Source organism: Doryrhamphus excisus, chromosome 5, assembly GCF_030265055.1.
Source record: "Doryrhamphus excisus isolate RoL2022-K1 chromosome 5, RoL_Dexc_1.0, whole genome shotgun sequence".
In the NCBI taxonomy this organism is placed as follows: domain Eukaryota; kingdom Metazoa; phylum Chordata; class Actinopteri; order Syngnathiformes; family Syngnathidae; genus Doryrhamphus; species Doryrhamphus excisus.
The window spans coordinates 9,411,772-9,428,141 of record NC_080470.1 but is presented as its reverse complement, the minus strand read 5'-3'; the positions used below and the strand labels follow the sequence as shown (position 1 = coordinate 9,428,141).

The following is a 16,370-nucleotide window of genomic DNA, read 5'->3' as shown; positions in this document are numbered from 1 at the left end:
GATGGCTACTTTTTCTGGCAACATAATTGGTTTCCGTCTGAAGGAGTGGCTTTCGCAGCACGGCAATCAACCAGTTAAGGAAGAGAGGAGGTAGAATGCGCCATCTCACTCGTCCTCAATGGCACCGCTTTGCTGATTTTTTGGCCTAAAGGTAGAGACAGTTACCATCCTTTTCAGACATGTTGAGCTGTGCAAATGTAAACGTGACGTTCCTTAATGTAACTTGTCAAGCATGTTCAACAGTAAATAAAACCATTATTATTACAATATGCCCCGTAACACAAGCAACTGCATGGTGCTTAGCAAGGCTCTCATCTCTATTGATGCTTTTCCTTTGGCAAAAGCAGGTACAAGCAAGTACTATTTCTAGTAGTTGATATCATATAGGCGACCGTTTCTGCTCACTCTTTTTCTTAGCTGCAGTATTATACACCACAGTTTCTACTTTGCTGCCCTCAGTCTCCTCTTGGATAAAAATGGTCTCTTTACCATGATATGTAGAGTAAGTACACAAAAACGTTGCTCTCCTCCATTGTTGTTGGTTATTGGCACGTCTGGTAACTGACGCGTTCAGTGCAGCTTGGGATTTATAGTTTCACACCGTCCACTGCCACTATTGTACTTGCTAGCTCAGCAGACAGGTAAGTTCTCAATGAAGACTCCAGTTGAGTTCCAGTTTAAAACATTTATGCGCTCGCGACTATCCATGGTGATTTTGAACGCCTCTGAATATGTCAACAAATCAGACATTTATATGGACATTCCATTTAAACACATCATGCAAAAAAATGTAGACATATGATGGAGAACCACAACTGGAAGAAACATGATGATAGTTCAGCGGCTTGTACTCTAACTGTAATTATGTTATTACAATTATATTATTAAAACTCATTATTTGACAAAATGTTCGATGTCCACTGTCTATGAATGATTTTTTTAAATGGGTTCAAGTTCCCTCAGCCTTTGTCCCCCTCATTGTCATGTCAAGTCTTATGTGGACTGTAAACAACCCCTGTGGTGTAATAGTCCACATTAGCTTGACACGGACAGAGTCATTATTATTCATAGAAGCAGACCTCAGGAGCAAAAGGAGGAGGGGGCGGTGGCCGTACACAAGCGACGAGCACAGTGTTAATTTGCAATAATAATTAGTGGAGGTGAAAAGAGGCACACTTGAATGACAGTTAAATAGCGTAATTACATTGTACGTCACCACTCATCATATAATAATGACATAAAATTGGAGACAATATGATACAAGGTCATTAAAATAGAAGCACTGGCTAGTATTAAATCCCTTGAAGTATGTTTTATATGTTGTACGGGGCTGTTACTTTGGCGTTCTGTGTTAAAAAAAAAAATAAATCTAATTCCATAGTCCTTTACGTCAAGAGGCATGTGGCATGCATGAAAACCGAAGGGTAGGACAGCAATACTGCCACCTTTATTTAATTAAAATTAAAATTGGCAAATCTTTGTGATTTCCGCATTAATGGAATCACAGAATTGGCCAATAAAAACAGAATCTACTGTTCAACATGGAATCTCTTGGAAATTGACATATTGTGAAACTTTGGGCGAGGAAGTATTTCCCTGGTGGAGCACTTGATCGTGGTGGAATCGTATCCTAAATACGAGATGGAGTGGGGTCGCTTAGTTTAGCAGACCAGTCTAGTGCGGCTGTGCGTGTGCTACTCAGGCTGTATGAGTATGTTTACATTTTACCGCTTGTTAATGCAAACTAATTAGGACAAGATGCATGTTATTCTTACTCCAAGCTTGTCTTAACTATCAGATACTCAACACACACAACACACTTGCGTTTTTTACCACATACTATCTAATTGTGTAAACAAAATATCGGTATCCTGAAAAATATCTTACATGAATAATTCAATTGGTGTTGCATTGGTGACGAGGTCTTCCATAACCGCAAGCATGGGCATTACAGTTTGTATGAGGATTTGCACACATGGCATCCCATTAGAAAAGTTAGCCAGGCTACATCCATTTCTAAAATACTTGTCAAAATTGGCCAATTTAAATTATTTGGGCAATTTACTGTTCACGCTGCACTTTACATTATGTTGTTCATATTTGGTGTCTATTCTATCTATTTATTCTCCACATTATTATTATTATTTATTATTACTTATCTTCTTTTGTGTCTGTTATTATATGGGAGCCGGGCAACGACATTTCGTTGGCAATTTCACTACTGTGTTTTTGTGCAATGACAATAAAGGGAGTCTATCTATCTATCTATCTATCAATGATTATTGCTTCAATAAAATGGACTTTCACATTTAATTAACAGACATTTTATTTACTGTCACAATAGTACGCACTCTCTGCTGGTAAAATAGCAGGACCGTGTCATCTTCCGTTTTTGTCCTTGTCAACACTCTCATGTTACCAGGGATTCACTAACAGGATTTCATCAGCTGATTTCATTATAAAAACTGAGGCAGCAGACTTTGTGAAAATTAACATTCATGGCATTATCAAAAACCTTTGGCCATAAATATGGTGTGGCTGGTAACAAGACACAGTGGTTGTGCTGTTTGGCAAAAGGGTCAATACATGCACTAACATTTTGGCTTTAGCCTCTGCGCTCAGGACGCCAAGACCAATGAGTCTCATTAGTAGTGGTGGTTGGTTATCAGTTTCAGTGTGGAGAGACTGCGTTCACAAGAGGCTGAGCTTACAGGAAAGGTTACAGCAGCATTACACAGTCTAACGAGCGCTAAATAAAAACTTCCCTTTCAGGCTCAATTTAACAAATTACTCAGCTGTACTGCATGGCTTTTTAACTTCACCACTCTGTAGGTTTCTGTCCAAAATTGCACTTACAACCTAGATGTTTACTGACACGGGGCAACTACAACATTCATTAAATGTGATATACATTCATTCATTCATTTGATACCGCTTTTTCCTCACGAGGGTCGCGGGGGTGCTGTCCCAACTGTATTCGGGCAAGAGGCGGGGTACACCCTGGACTGGTCGCCAGCCAATCACAGGGCACATATGGACAAACAACCATTCACACTCACATTCATACCTATGGACAATTTGGAGTCACCAATTAACCTAGCATGTTTTTGGAATGTGGGAGGAAACTGGAGTACCCGGAGAACATGCAAACTCCACACAAAGATGGCCGAGGGTGGAATCGAACCCTGGTCCTCCTAGCAGTGAGGTCTGCGCGCTAACCGCTCGAACGCCATCGGTACCGGCCATTTTTGATGATTTGACTGATTTTTCAAGGCACACATAATATTGTATGCTAGGGCTATATAGACATGGTATATACCAAAAGAAAGACTCGACTCTCATCTTTCACCAGAAAAAAAAATTTGTTTCTACCTTTTTCCGTTCTTTTGTAATCTGCAGTATAATTTGGTAAGGCTTTTTGTGAAAGATACATTTCAAGCATAACTTTCACTTTGACTGTAATCCAGCTACATGGATCGACTCGCTGTCCTTCTTTTCGGTCCCTGTATGTTTTCTTCCTCCTGACCCTCTTTTTAATGCTCCTCATCTTATAAATTTCACACTCTTTCATCCCATGCCCTCTCTCTAACCTCCAATGACACCTCAGTAGCACTTCCTGCTACTCAGCTCTGTCTTCTTTATTTGTTTCCCTCACTTTTCCCCTGTACCTTCCATTCTTAGACTTGTTGAGCTGTCATTCACTAAGCAGCACCACGATTGTGTCCTGCTCTAATTTACCCGTGTAGAATGTTGCGTCAAATTAGTCCTGCTTTTGGCGTGCATGTGTTAAATCATAAAAAATTCTAATTTGTCCTTGGCCAGGGCCTACAGAGGCATTGGTCTCCCTATAAATACCACATCTTCTTCTGTGGTTATCATCAAAAAAGGACAAAGAAAAAGCAAAACACAGCTGTGGAGTGGACTTTAAATGTCTCAGTGCTAACAAAACATGTGAAAAGTAATTAAGACTGACCTTTGACCTGCAATGGGACCATGTCTTGCTCATCAGCGATGCCAACCACAACCTCACAGCGATAAAGACCAGAGTCGCTGGATCGTAACCCCATCAGAGCCAGACTGGCGTTGTATCGGTTCCCGCTGTAACCAGGCAGAGATACACGGCCCTGGAAGGCCTTCTTCACCTGGGTGAGGGGGGGGGTGAATATGGATTAACATATCTGAAGTGGAGTGGTTCTTTATTGTTATCCATACCTTGACCACATTGTCTTTGGCCACCAGGACGGACTGCTCCTTCTGCGAGCCGTCTGAGCCTCGTTGGCCCCACACCTTTGACCATTTGATCCGGGGCGGCTCGTGGGATGAACCAGGCCCGGGGTGTAGGGTGAAGAGGCAGGGGAGCAAAACCGTTTTCGACAGCTCCTCGCTGATGGGCTGGTGGGTAACTTTCCTCATGTTCACCACAGTGTCAGCATCGGTTAGGCCTGAGGAGCAGAGGCGGGGAGAGGTGATGATGAAATCACATGTTACTGCTTTGACTTTGACTGCGGTGTCTGTACTACATGATTGCGCTGTTGTTTGGAGGAAAGATTTTAAAATGTGGATCGTTTTAAACAAAGCATAAAAGGTGACATGACAACTTTATTGCAGTATTGACTCGAATGTTTTTTTTGCTTATCTGTGTCGTGCATTTCAATATGGATCTCTTTCTCATGCAAGGGTCCGCGAGCTTTCATCACTATTTCAACTAATAAGTAATCTGTCTTTTATTTACATGACTGGCAACATACCTTAAATCATACCTTATTTTAGGGCTGTCAAAAATAATGAATTACCGGTGATAGCTAATTTATTTAAGTAATTACATTACAATTTTCTTAGCGCGATCAACACATGCTTATCATGATCAGCCACACCTCTCTGTTATGATGGTAGACGAAGTCTCAGTGTAGCATCCCCACAGTCATTCACACTTTAATGCTCTTTCATAACGTTTATGAAGAGCAGTGCAATCTGATTAAAGTGTTAATCATTCAAGTTTATTTATGAAGCAGATCTCCATTGAAACAGTGTGGTCATTGTCTTAATGCCATTTAATGGTCATGTGTCATTACATAAAGGCATAACGTCTGAATTAAGGAGAATCTAACAAGTATTCTTTAGCCCTTTCAGCTTACCCCTGTCATACTACATACTTCAAAGTTCGTCATAATTTTCACATTTATGCATGTAAACCAGTCGGTGGTGCCAAAACGACTTCTAAAAGCTTTTCTTCCTGTCACTCACACACATACTGTAGATGCAGCCATCAGAGACCCATTCATCCATTTTCTATACCGCTTATTCTCACGAGGGTTGCTGGCATTCTGGAGCCTATCCCAGCTGTCTTTGGGCAAGAGGCGGGGTACACCCTGGACTGGTCGCCAGCCAATCACAGGACACATATAGACAAACAACCATTCACACTCATATTCATACCTATGGACAATTTAGAGTCCTCAATTAACCTAGCATGTTTTTGGAATGTGGGAGGAAACCGGAGTACCCGGAGAAAATGCACAGGGAGAACATGCAAACTCCACACAGAGACCCGAGCGGGCCGGGAATCAAACCTGTGTGGCCTCCGTGCTAACCACTCGGCAGCTGTTTTGCTTTAAATGCAGTCATATCTTTATATTTATTTTACAAATTGTTTTTATATTTTGTATAGTTCCTTCAAATTACATTAATTATGTGCATTTATGTCTAAAAAGATGACATACGTGTGTTTTCAAAGGTTGTGTTTTTAAGCTAAGTTTGCTTGGTTTGGCTTGCACAGAAGCCTTGTAGTGTGAATGTGTAAAGTACAGCAATGTCACAACACTATTATTTGAGTTGCGGTCGGGGGACTTGATCTCAAGGTGCGTAAAAAGTCATTAGAGACAACACAATTACGTTATACATTATCGTACTTTAATCTCCAGTCACCTTGTCTGGAAAGACAGAGGCCCATTAACTTTGCAGGGATAAATGTGACTTTCAGTCCATACATGGTTATCACTTCTGTGCTCTGTTTATTCAATGTCTTCCCCCTTATCGTCTCTCTTCATAACACTGGCAAAGGTACCAGAACTATCCAGTGTCACTGTGTGTCATTTGAACAAACAAAGGTAGAATATAAAGTACAGGGCGAGAGCAATGTTAGTCCAAAGATATTGGAGGAGAGCAGTCAGAAGGATGCAATCCAGTTCTACACTACTTCAAAAAACTATTTCTGAATGTCTGTATGTGTGTTTCTGAATGGTTACTGTATGTAATCACAATGACCACTCCAGTCTGGAATTACATTACATTGAAAGAGGTTGGTTTTAAAGGCAGAACACTGCCACAGTCACTTAGCTATTTATACTCCTCTTCCACACCCAATAACCTACGTAACTACAAGGCCGCTTCCTCATCAGCTCTCAGTGTGATAATGTGTATTCCTTCGCCACCATGTCCTCCTTCACTATATCCATGAACCTCCTCTTTGGTCTTCCTCTACGCCTCCTACCTGGCAGCTCTAAACACAGCATCCTTCTACCAATATATTCACTATCTCTCCTCTGGACATGTCCCAACCATCTCAGTCTGGCCTCTCTGACTTTATCTCTAATAGGCCTCTAACATGTAATGTCCCACTGATGTGCTTGTTCCTGATCCTATCCATCATGGTCACTCCCAATGAGAACATCAGCATCCTCATCTCTGCTACCTCCAGTTCTGCTTCCTGTCTTTTCCTCAGTGGCACCGTCTCTAGACCAAACAACATGGCTGGTCTCACCACAGTTTTGTATACCTTTCCTTTCATTTTAGCCGAAACTCTTCTATCACGCATCACGCCTGACATTTTTCGCCACCCGTTCCATCCTGCCTGCACAAGCTTCTTCAACTCCTTCTCACATCTGATTCAATCCCAGTCAATTTTTTCAAAAGCCGGTACCGGCCAATTTTTATGATTTTTGATGATAGAATTTTCAAGGCACACACGTTTGTATTTACCGTTAAGGAGAATACCTATACATACTACGCATTAATCACCCACTGCAGTTGTACAATTCAAAGAAGATGAGGTGAGCGCGTGGATGACCATCGACATCAACAGATTTATTAGCTCATAATGGCTACTAAAACAAAATCATCAAGTGTGGAAGTATTTTGTTCATCCATCATCACTCTCCTTGAACCACAACTTCCCAGTTGCCGGCAGTACTTGGCTGCAGATCTCGATTCTACCGCCTCCATGCTTGATTGCAGGCAAGACCCAATTATCTTGCTACTCACTTGTGTTGCCAGTTATTTATACAATGATGGCCATATGCGTTGAGTTCTTTTCAGTAGACAATAAATCTATACTGTGATACAAACTGTACACTGACTAAAGTATATCTATGTATGTTTCATTTCTATAGAATTTTCCTTTGAGAAGGTATACTTAACATAAAATGTGGGCGGTGTACTCACTTTTGTGAGATGATGTAGCTTCCATAAGGGTGAATGTGATGGGGAAAGAATTTTAAAAAAATACGATGTAATAAATTCCTGAGAGACTTTCCTGTGAAATGGCAGAAGGTGAGGTAAGAGTGACTTTGCCACAAACTGCTGCACGCACACACACAGTCACACACACACACACATATACACACAAAACAGATCTTTATAAGTCTATAAGCTGCTGTCTCTCCATTTGCTTCCAGTCCCTTGAGGATGAGGCAGTGATCTTTGTTTACCACACGCAAACACAGTGCCCTATCCTCTTAAAGACAAGATTAAAAAAGCAGTTTTGGAAGACAGTCAAACTCCAGTATTGGAATCAGCTTTGCCATGAACTTACAATGAACACACTACAAAAATAGACATACTTGAAACAAGCCCAAATTATCTTAAAATGACACATCTTCTCTTATTTCAAGTAAACATTCTACCATTAGGGTAAGCAACATTTGCTTGGCTAGAATTCTTATACTAGGTTTTAAGAATATAATGAGTCCTAAAATAACTAATCAGGTCTTGGGTTGTGGGGGTGCTGGAGCCTATCCCAGCTGTCTTTGGGCGAGAGGCGGGGTACACCCTGGACTGGTCGCCAGCCAATCACAGGGCACATATAGACAAACAACCATTCACACTCACATTCATACCTATGGACAATTTGGAGTCACCAATTAACCTAGCATGTTTTTGGAATGTGGGAGGAAACATGAGTACCCGGAGAACATGCAAACGCCACACAGAGATGGCCGAGGGTGGAATCAAACTCAAGTCGCCTAGCTGCGTGGCCTGCACGCTAACCACTCGTCCACCGTGCAGCCGGTCTTAGTTTAAGTTGTTCTTAATCACATAGTTCCATTTAAGTAAAAAGTAAGAACTGAGCCAAATTTAGCCACTTATGGGATTCATAAATTGAGATACAACTTTCATTCATAATGCGAGAGTTAAGCTAAATATTTGTTACATATTACATATAAGAATATTATTCTTTGAAAGAGGTTTTGTCATTAACAAACAACCCATCCATTTTTTTTTATAATGCCTATCGTCACTAGGGTCGCAGGTATGCTGGAGTCTATACCAGCTGTCTTTGGGGGAGAGGCGGGATACACCCTTGTCTAGCAGGACACATATACAGATATAGATAAACAACCATTTTTAGGGGAAAAAATAGAAACGTTGCTTAAAATGGGACATATTTACTTTCTTGAAATGTAATTTATGCTGTGTAAGGACAGGTGCATCACTTGTTTATCTCCAGCTAAAGACTACCAATAACACTTAATCTGTCTGCCAGATGATGCTCATTTTACATCAACCTCTTTGGGCATGCTACAAAGCCGAGTAAACTTTGCAATATCACTCACTCTCCACTTCTGTACCCGAAAGTATGTTTATCTCCTGTGTGGCGCTGCAATCTGCACAGCCAAATCCAAATGACATTAATTCGCAAAACTCCCTCCAGAAATCAGTAAATGACGCCGCACAGGAGTGAAAAGACAAACAAAAAGACAGTTCTCTTGCTCTGTGTTAATTATCAAACTTGCGAGGCGTTCTTGTTGCTAGTGTTTTAAAAAAAAAAATCTGCATTTAGATTGGAAAGTTAAGCATAATCCCAATGGCTGCTTCTTCTTTTGTGTCACCTGACTGAGAACAAAAGCCAGAAAATCTTCTTGAAGGGAGCCAAGTGCTGATATGGCCCTCAGAGTACATAGCCGAACGTCTGGGTGAGTGCTGAGAAGGACAAAGTGTGAGAGGAAGCTCAGGTGGTCTTATTTTGGTGGCATCACCGTGATCGGTGGCCCATCTGTCTCAGCTTTAGAGGTCTCCAGACTTAAAGGGTGAGTGGGAGCCCTTTTGTGTCCAGCACCAGACGCAAGGTGAGTACAAATGGCATTTTTGGGTAAAATTACACAGGAATTTTCTTCCCTCGCCCAGTGTTTCTGTTGGAGGTGCTGCTCTACTCCAGCTTACTGATTGAGGCATAATTATGTTTAGGTGTGCCATTAATTGTGCTACATTAGCAGCCTGGCAGATGCTTGTCGCTTTTGGCGGATAACTGTGTCAGGAAATGACAGTCAGTAAAATATAAACATATAGTATAAAGTCATATAAACATATCTCAAAGCAGTTTTGGAAGTGACACGTGGTTCGACACTCCATCCCTATAATACCGAGAGCTGCTTGAAAAGTCTGATTTGCAGAAGCATGTCACTGAAAGAATTTAGTACCGTTTTGTATACACATACAGTACATCTTGTTGTGAATACAAACGCATGGGGTATTTTCACTGAATATTGCAAAAACCCATTTTGGAGGGGGATAAATACTCAATGACTTAAGTGACCAATTTGTGTTTCACAGAGTAACAGTTTTAACTCGTACTTGTATTAAAAATGATGATCAAAAATAGAAATATGTACACTTTTTATTAATTAATAAACATCCCAAACGCTCTAAATGCAGCATCCTTCTACCAATATATTCACTATCTCTCCTCTGGACATGTCCCAACCATCTTAGTCTGGCCTCTCTGACTTTATCTCCAAGGCCTCTAACTAATGTCCCTCTGATGTAGTCGTTCCTGATCTTATCCATCCTGGTCACTCCCAATGAGAACCTCAGCATCCTCATCTCTGCTACCTCCAGTTCTGCTTCCTGTCTTTTCCTCAGTGCCACTGTCTCTAGACCAAACAACATGGCTGGTCTCACCACAGTTTTGTATACCTTTCCTTTCCTTTAAATTTCAAATGTATAAATAATTGTATTTCATTTATAAATTATTTTGCAATAGGGAAATCCTAAAAATATTGAATAATGTTCTCATAGGAATTTAGCAGAAGTCATTCATCCGTCCATTTTCTATACCGCTCATCCTCACTAGGGATCAAGGGGTATGCTGGAGCCTATCCCAGCTGTCTTTGGGCGAGAGGCGGGGTACACCCTGGACTGGTTGCCAGCCATTCACAGGGCACATATAGACAAACAACCATTCACACTCACATTCATACCTATGGACAATTTGGAGTCACCAGTTAACCTAGCATGTTTTTGGAATGTGGGAGGAAACCGGAGTACCTGGAGAAAACCCATGCATGCATGGGGAGAACATGCAAACTCCACACAGAGATGCCCAAGCAGAGATTCGAAACCAAGTCTTCCCTTCTGACTCTTGACTGTGTGGCCAACATGGTAACATGGCAACAATGGAAGTCGTCTATGTTAATAGAAGGCTTTGTGGCAAGGCTAGTCTTTTTTATTTACATGTTTGCATAGATGATATATGGAGTGTCCTCTTCAAAAGACTGATCTGAGGCTGTGCCCTGCATAATGTAGTTTGAATGAGACGAGACGTTTGATCAGTGTCTCGCTGTGCAGCTGCATGCTTTCACTGCATGGACACATCGGAAATGTAGACAGAAGTCACGCCAACATAAAGTCCTTTGGTGTCGCGTGTTTGTGCATTCACATTGCCCGTCTGGTTGCTCTGCTGGGTGGAAATCATGCAGAGTTCAGAGAGAAAGGAGCCGTGCTGACATTGTCTCGTTAAAAAAAAAAAAAAAAACATTGATGTTACCTCCATTTTTCAGTTCACCTCTCTCAACCTTGCTTTTAAACCTTTTAAGCCTGAGATGGAGCCTTGCCTCTCTTGGTGATTAAATAGAATCACTGATTTTTTTCTGCCTGTACTAGTGCATTGTTTTATTTTTTAAAACAAAATTTATGACAAGTCGTCCCTCGATTCCAGACCACACCACGATTTTCCACTATATAGGGTTCAATTTCAAGTTCAATCAATGGAATATTTTCATAGGTAGAGTGTATAAAACCTATTTAGGACTTTCTGAATACTGTTTTTAACATTATTAGTGCCCTGAAGACATAACACAAGATACCTATAGTTACCTTTACATTCTCATTGTTCAATGTTTACATCAGATTACGCAACTCTCGTGCTCCAGGGACTCAGGATGGCAGGTAGCTGGCATGCTAGCTATCCATCCATTTTCTATGCCACTTATGTTCATTAGGGTCACAGGGGTTTTGCTGGAGCCTATCCCAGCTCACTTCAGCCAATCACGGGGCACATAGAGTCACCAATTAACGTAACATGCATGTTTTTGGAATGTAGGAGGAAACCGTAGTACCCGAAGTAAAAACCCACGCAAGCATGGGGATGCCACATAGAGATGCCCAAGTGAATAATCAAACCCAGGTCTCTTCAATCTCCTGAGTGTGTGGCCAACATACTAACCATAGCGACAAACTATCCAGTTAGCCTCAAACTCTTACCACTTCCACACAGAATGGGAGGAGACCTTTTTTCACTTTATAATGTCGGACATGCTATGTCTGACTTCATGACATCATGCAGTTTTAAGGTAATGCAATTCAAACAAAATCACACAAAAAATATCAATGGAATTCAAATGCAATAGATTTATTAGACTAACACTCAAAGTGGAAAAAGACGGGCTGATCCAACGTTGATGTAACGTCCTTAAAACAAGGAAAAATGAGGCTCAGTAGTGTGTGTTGCCTCCACGTTTGATTGACTTGGAATTTAAGTGTTCCCTTTATTTTTTTGAGAAGTGTACTTATTGGGAATTACGAAAAAACAAAAATCTCCTATTCACGTCAATATGGTTAGTCCATGTCAAAACATATCAGGGTATGGTAGTATAAGGACTGTATAAGGACTACAGTCACCCCATGTTTGTCGTTGTTAATTGCTTCCAGACCCAACTGCAATAAGTGAATTTCCGCAAAGATCCTCCACCTTGCATCACCAGTTCTGAAGTTACTTAGATGAAAACGGAAACCAGACAGAGACATCCATGCTTTTCAAAAACCAAACTCCACCAAAGCTATGTGCTCCGTTTGGCATATCTCCTCTTTTTGTGGGCTCCTGTGTGTGTGCTGGGATAAACCACCTGGCGCATGTAACCGCAGGCTTTCTGAGGCATCCAGAAAACAAAGAGGAGTTGGTTGTGCTCTCCTCACCGCCTCTGCTTGGGGGGCTTGACACACAATGCCAAGTCTGCTGTGTTTCTTCTCTACCCCCACCAAAGGCAGAAACAATACGAGCAGAGGAAACTGTGCACAGTTTGTTGGACTGGCATCCAAAGGAGCAAGTGAAAGAAGACTTGAGAGAGAAACACATGCATTTCATAGCATGGCTCTAAGGAATGGATAAAACTTGCAAATAGATAAACCGCTCACCAGTTCACAAGCTGACAGGCGGCGAAAAACATCCGACAACCAATAGAAGCAATCGCAACTCCCTGTCCTAACTTATACAGTGTAAAACAGTATGCATTAAAATGCAAAAAAAAAAACAACTCTCCCTTGAGTTTGGATAAGTTGCTGACACATAATAAGGAGATTAAGATTAGAACTTCAACAAATCAAAGATTAAATATGAAGCTTTGGCGGACTCAAACGTGTTGTTGGCAGCGCTTGATGTGAAGCGTTAAGCTGTCCAAATGTGTGGAATAACCGGCTCAGCGGTTGAACAGCAAGACGTCAGTGAGAGAAACGGACAAAAAAAAAAAATAAAAAGACAGAAATGTCAGATTAACTCAAGTTGTTTCTGTGACGCTAATTGCAAACCGCTGCTGTGAGCCAACGATTGGGAACCACTCGTTTGACGACTGATGGCTCTGTCGATGATTTTACTGATGTTGATTGCTCATTCATGGGGGTTGATTTCTTTTCCTGCATGCCGGTTGACAAGATGACAGCTAAACAAGGCAGACTGGGAGACACTAAGCAGGAGTTTGTTGTTATATTAGGAGTTATTAGAGGTTAAACCAATTTGCCCAACGTTTGAGACGATTCCTTTCTGTTGTGTGTGAGTGACTGGAAGAAGAGCTCTGACTTGGCTTGGGGAGAACTCGTTTGGCTCAACCTCTTGATTAGCATGTATACATCTCAAGACTTCAGAGCGAACAGAAAACAACCGATCTTGTTGGTGTTGTTGTGGTTCGATTTTGGGGGTTCGGCCTTAATTCTTCTTTATTGGATAATTGACAGACAAATTTTCTATTTTTTAGCACTTATAAAATCAGATTTTGACCAAAATTCATTAAAGTCAGGTGGGTGAACAAGTGGTTGGCGCACAGGCCACGCCACGCCGCTAGGACACTGGGGTTCGATTCCCCCTTCTGGCATCTCTGTGTGGAGTTTGCATGTTCTCCCCCTGCTTGGGTTTTCTCCGGGTACTCCGGTTTCCTCCCACATTCCAAAAACATGCTAGGTTAATTGCCGACTCCAAATTATGAATATGAGTGTGAATGGTTGTTTGTCTATATGTGCCCTGTGATTGGCTGTCGACCAGTCCAGGGTGTACCCTGCCTCTCACCCAAAGACAGCTGGAATAGGCTCCAGCACGCTGCAACCCTCGTGAGGATAAGTGGTATAGAAAATGGATGGATGGATGAATAAAGTCAGGTGATGTCATGAGGAAGCGTGAGAAGAAAAAAACCCAAAAAGGAACATATTGTGAGACTGGAAATGCATGAGCAATTTTCTCCCTCTGCAATATGTCACCATTAAGTGATGTATTATGTGCATATTGAATTTTAATAGCACATATCTTCATTTTAAGCTTACATGAGGGTTAAGAATGTTCAAAAGTGTAATGCAAACAGTAACCCTCCCTCTGCCATATCAGTATATTAACAGGGACAGTCGCCCCTCGCAACTTTGCAGTTTGAATTCCGCTGCTTCACTCAAAATAAATACATTCAAAAATTATCACTGCTTTGTGGTTGAATACAGCCAAATTTTAGTCAAAAATCAGCATACGTATACAAGCAAATTTGTAGGTATTTTCAAGCATTTTCAAGCATAAAAATTGCCAAAGGAATGAAAACAGAAATATAAGGCATTTACAAGACGCATTCAAAGATGTATTCTACACTCAGCAATGTTACTTTAGCAACGGGTGTACTTTGTAGTTTTGAGCTGCTGTTTCAATTAATGGCTACAGAGAGCAGTGCTCCAGCTGCGGGAACCCACAGCATGACCAAAGAGTGCTCCGTCATCTGCGGTGTCTGAAAAAAAAAGTTAGACCCCGGCCGTATGTGTGCCGGAGCCAGGAGCTGCACTGCATGGACCTAGTGTGAGCCTACGTCAGGGATTTCAATTTTACGGAATGCTTCCGTCGGCCACAATGGAGCCACGAAGGATTCAGTGTGAGCCCGGGTTTAGATCTAGCTTTTAGGAAAGAAGTCCATAAAGAGAGTTAATACTGTGTTCAGTCTATTTCAAAATATATGGCAGGCTAATTTAAAGTCATTCTGTTGGGCTGTCATTCAGCTGCCATTACATATACATACATTACATTGATGAGACAATAACAACCGCAGGAAGTACTCTGTCCAGACAAAAATAAAAACAAACAAAAAACAACAAGGAACTCTCCCAATGCTAATATGTGAGTCTATGTTATTTTTGTATTTATGTCCAATGTGTCTACTTACTATATTGTGTACTATGAGTATAAAGGTTACTATAGGGGTGTTATTTAATGACTAGAGGGCTCATATGATGTGACAAACAGCATTTAGAAGGTTTTCTATGCAGTGCATCCATCCATTTTCTATACCGCTTATCCTCACTAGGGCCGCGGGCATGATGGAGCCTATCCCAGCTGTCTTCGTGCGAGAGGCGGGGTACACCCTGGACTGGTCGGTTTTCTATGCATTAACTACAAAAATATTACCTTTATGAATAAGAATAATATCACAGTTGGGTTGAAACCAACTAAATAAATGAAGTATTACCGTATTTACAGTTTTTTTTTACAGGAGGCAAAAGTTGAGTTTTGTGAAAACTGGACTCACCATGGCTAACAGTGTGAAGCAGCAGGAGCGCCAGCAGGGTCTGTAGTCCACATGTAGGCATCACGTGGCACATCCTGCTGCACCTGCAGGCAGAAAAGAAAGGATGATAAGATAAACACATTTCATCTTTGGAGGCTCCTCTCATCCACACTTTATAGGTATTGAATGCTGTCACTTCATCCATCATCGTGATTTATGGGGTACTCTGAAGCCCTTTTTAAGCTCATTATAAGCCTTAAAAAAAAGTGAATGGAGTCAACCCGCTGTTGCCTTCATGTTTCATCTCTCTCAAGTGTAATTTGAACTATAGGCCATTATCTTTACACTTCAGAGACGAGAAGCTCCCATTTGGACAGTGAACACTTATCCTTAATGACATTTAAAGCCTCATTCCGCTTTTGTCTTTTCCCATTTATTCCTAATCGGGACCACTGGGTGGATTTAAGCCTATCCCAGCATGCACTTGCTCTCTTTGTGCCAGCATTTGTTAATAAATGACCCCCAAGTGGTTATCCTGCTTCTTTGGTTTCGTGATCTGCTGATAGAAATGGTACATTTGTCAAAACACTCTTTACATAGCAGAACGATACACCGTACATTTATTTAGTGATGCATACCAACAAGAGTAACAAGCAGATAAGGTTCAAGGAGCCAAATATAACATGATGCGTGTGAACTTTTCAGTGCAGAGCAGAATGTCGAGGCAGCGAGGATACTGTCACATTATACAGCAAGTACACTACACTCCATGTCCATACTAGCTATTTGGCTGGCAGGCTGACAGGAACACTTCCCTGTAACTAAGCAACTGTCACATTCAAGTTGAGGTTTAATACACACATTGGCTTAGGTTTTCTCTGAATACTTTGAGGACCTGATGGAGTTTTACTAGGGTTGCAACCCTATAGTAATAACAAAAAAAATTAATAACAATTCCATCCGTATAACGATTCGTGTTTGCCACTTTAATCAATTAAGTAACTTTTTAGCCAAAAATCCAACCTTTCTGACGGTGAAATAAATATATGGATACTGGACAGTACAGGTGAAGTTTCC

General features: G+C 41.2%; 1 protein-coding gene across 8 annotated transcripts in view; it reads right to left on the bottom strand.

Annotated features, from left to right (window-relative positions):
* The window catches only part of ncanb (neurocan b), a 167,188-nt gene that overhangs the window by 90,738 nt on the left and 60,080 nt on the right, over window positions 1-16,370 (bottom strand). For all 8 annotated transcript variants that reach the window (XM_058072935.1, XM_058072938.1, XM_058072932.1 and 5 more), the window contains 3 exons: window positions 15,315-15,397; window positions 4,213-4,442; window positions 3,974-4,142 (listed from right to left, as the gene is read on the bottom strand). In XM_058072935.1, the coding sequence (XP_057928918.1) occupies window positions 3,974-4,142; window positions 4,213-4,442; window positions 15,315-15,387 (472 nt within the window). In that variant the 5' untranslated portion in view covers window positions 15,388-15,397. The remainder of the gene's footprint in view (window positions 1-3,973; window positions 4,143-4,212; window positions 4,443-15,314; window positions 15,398-16,370) is intronic.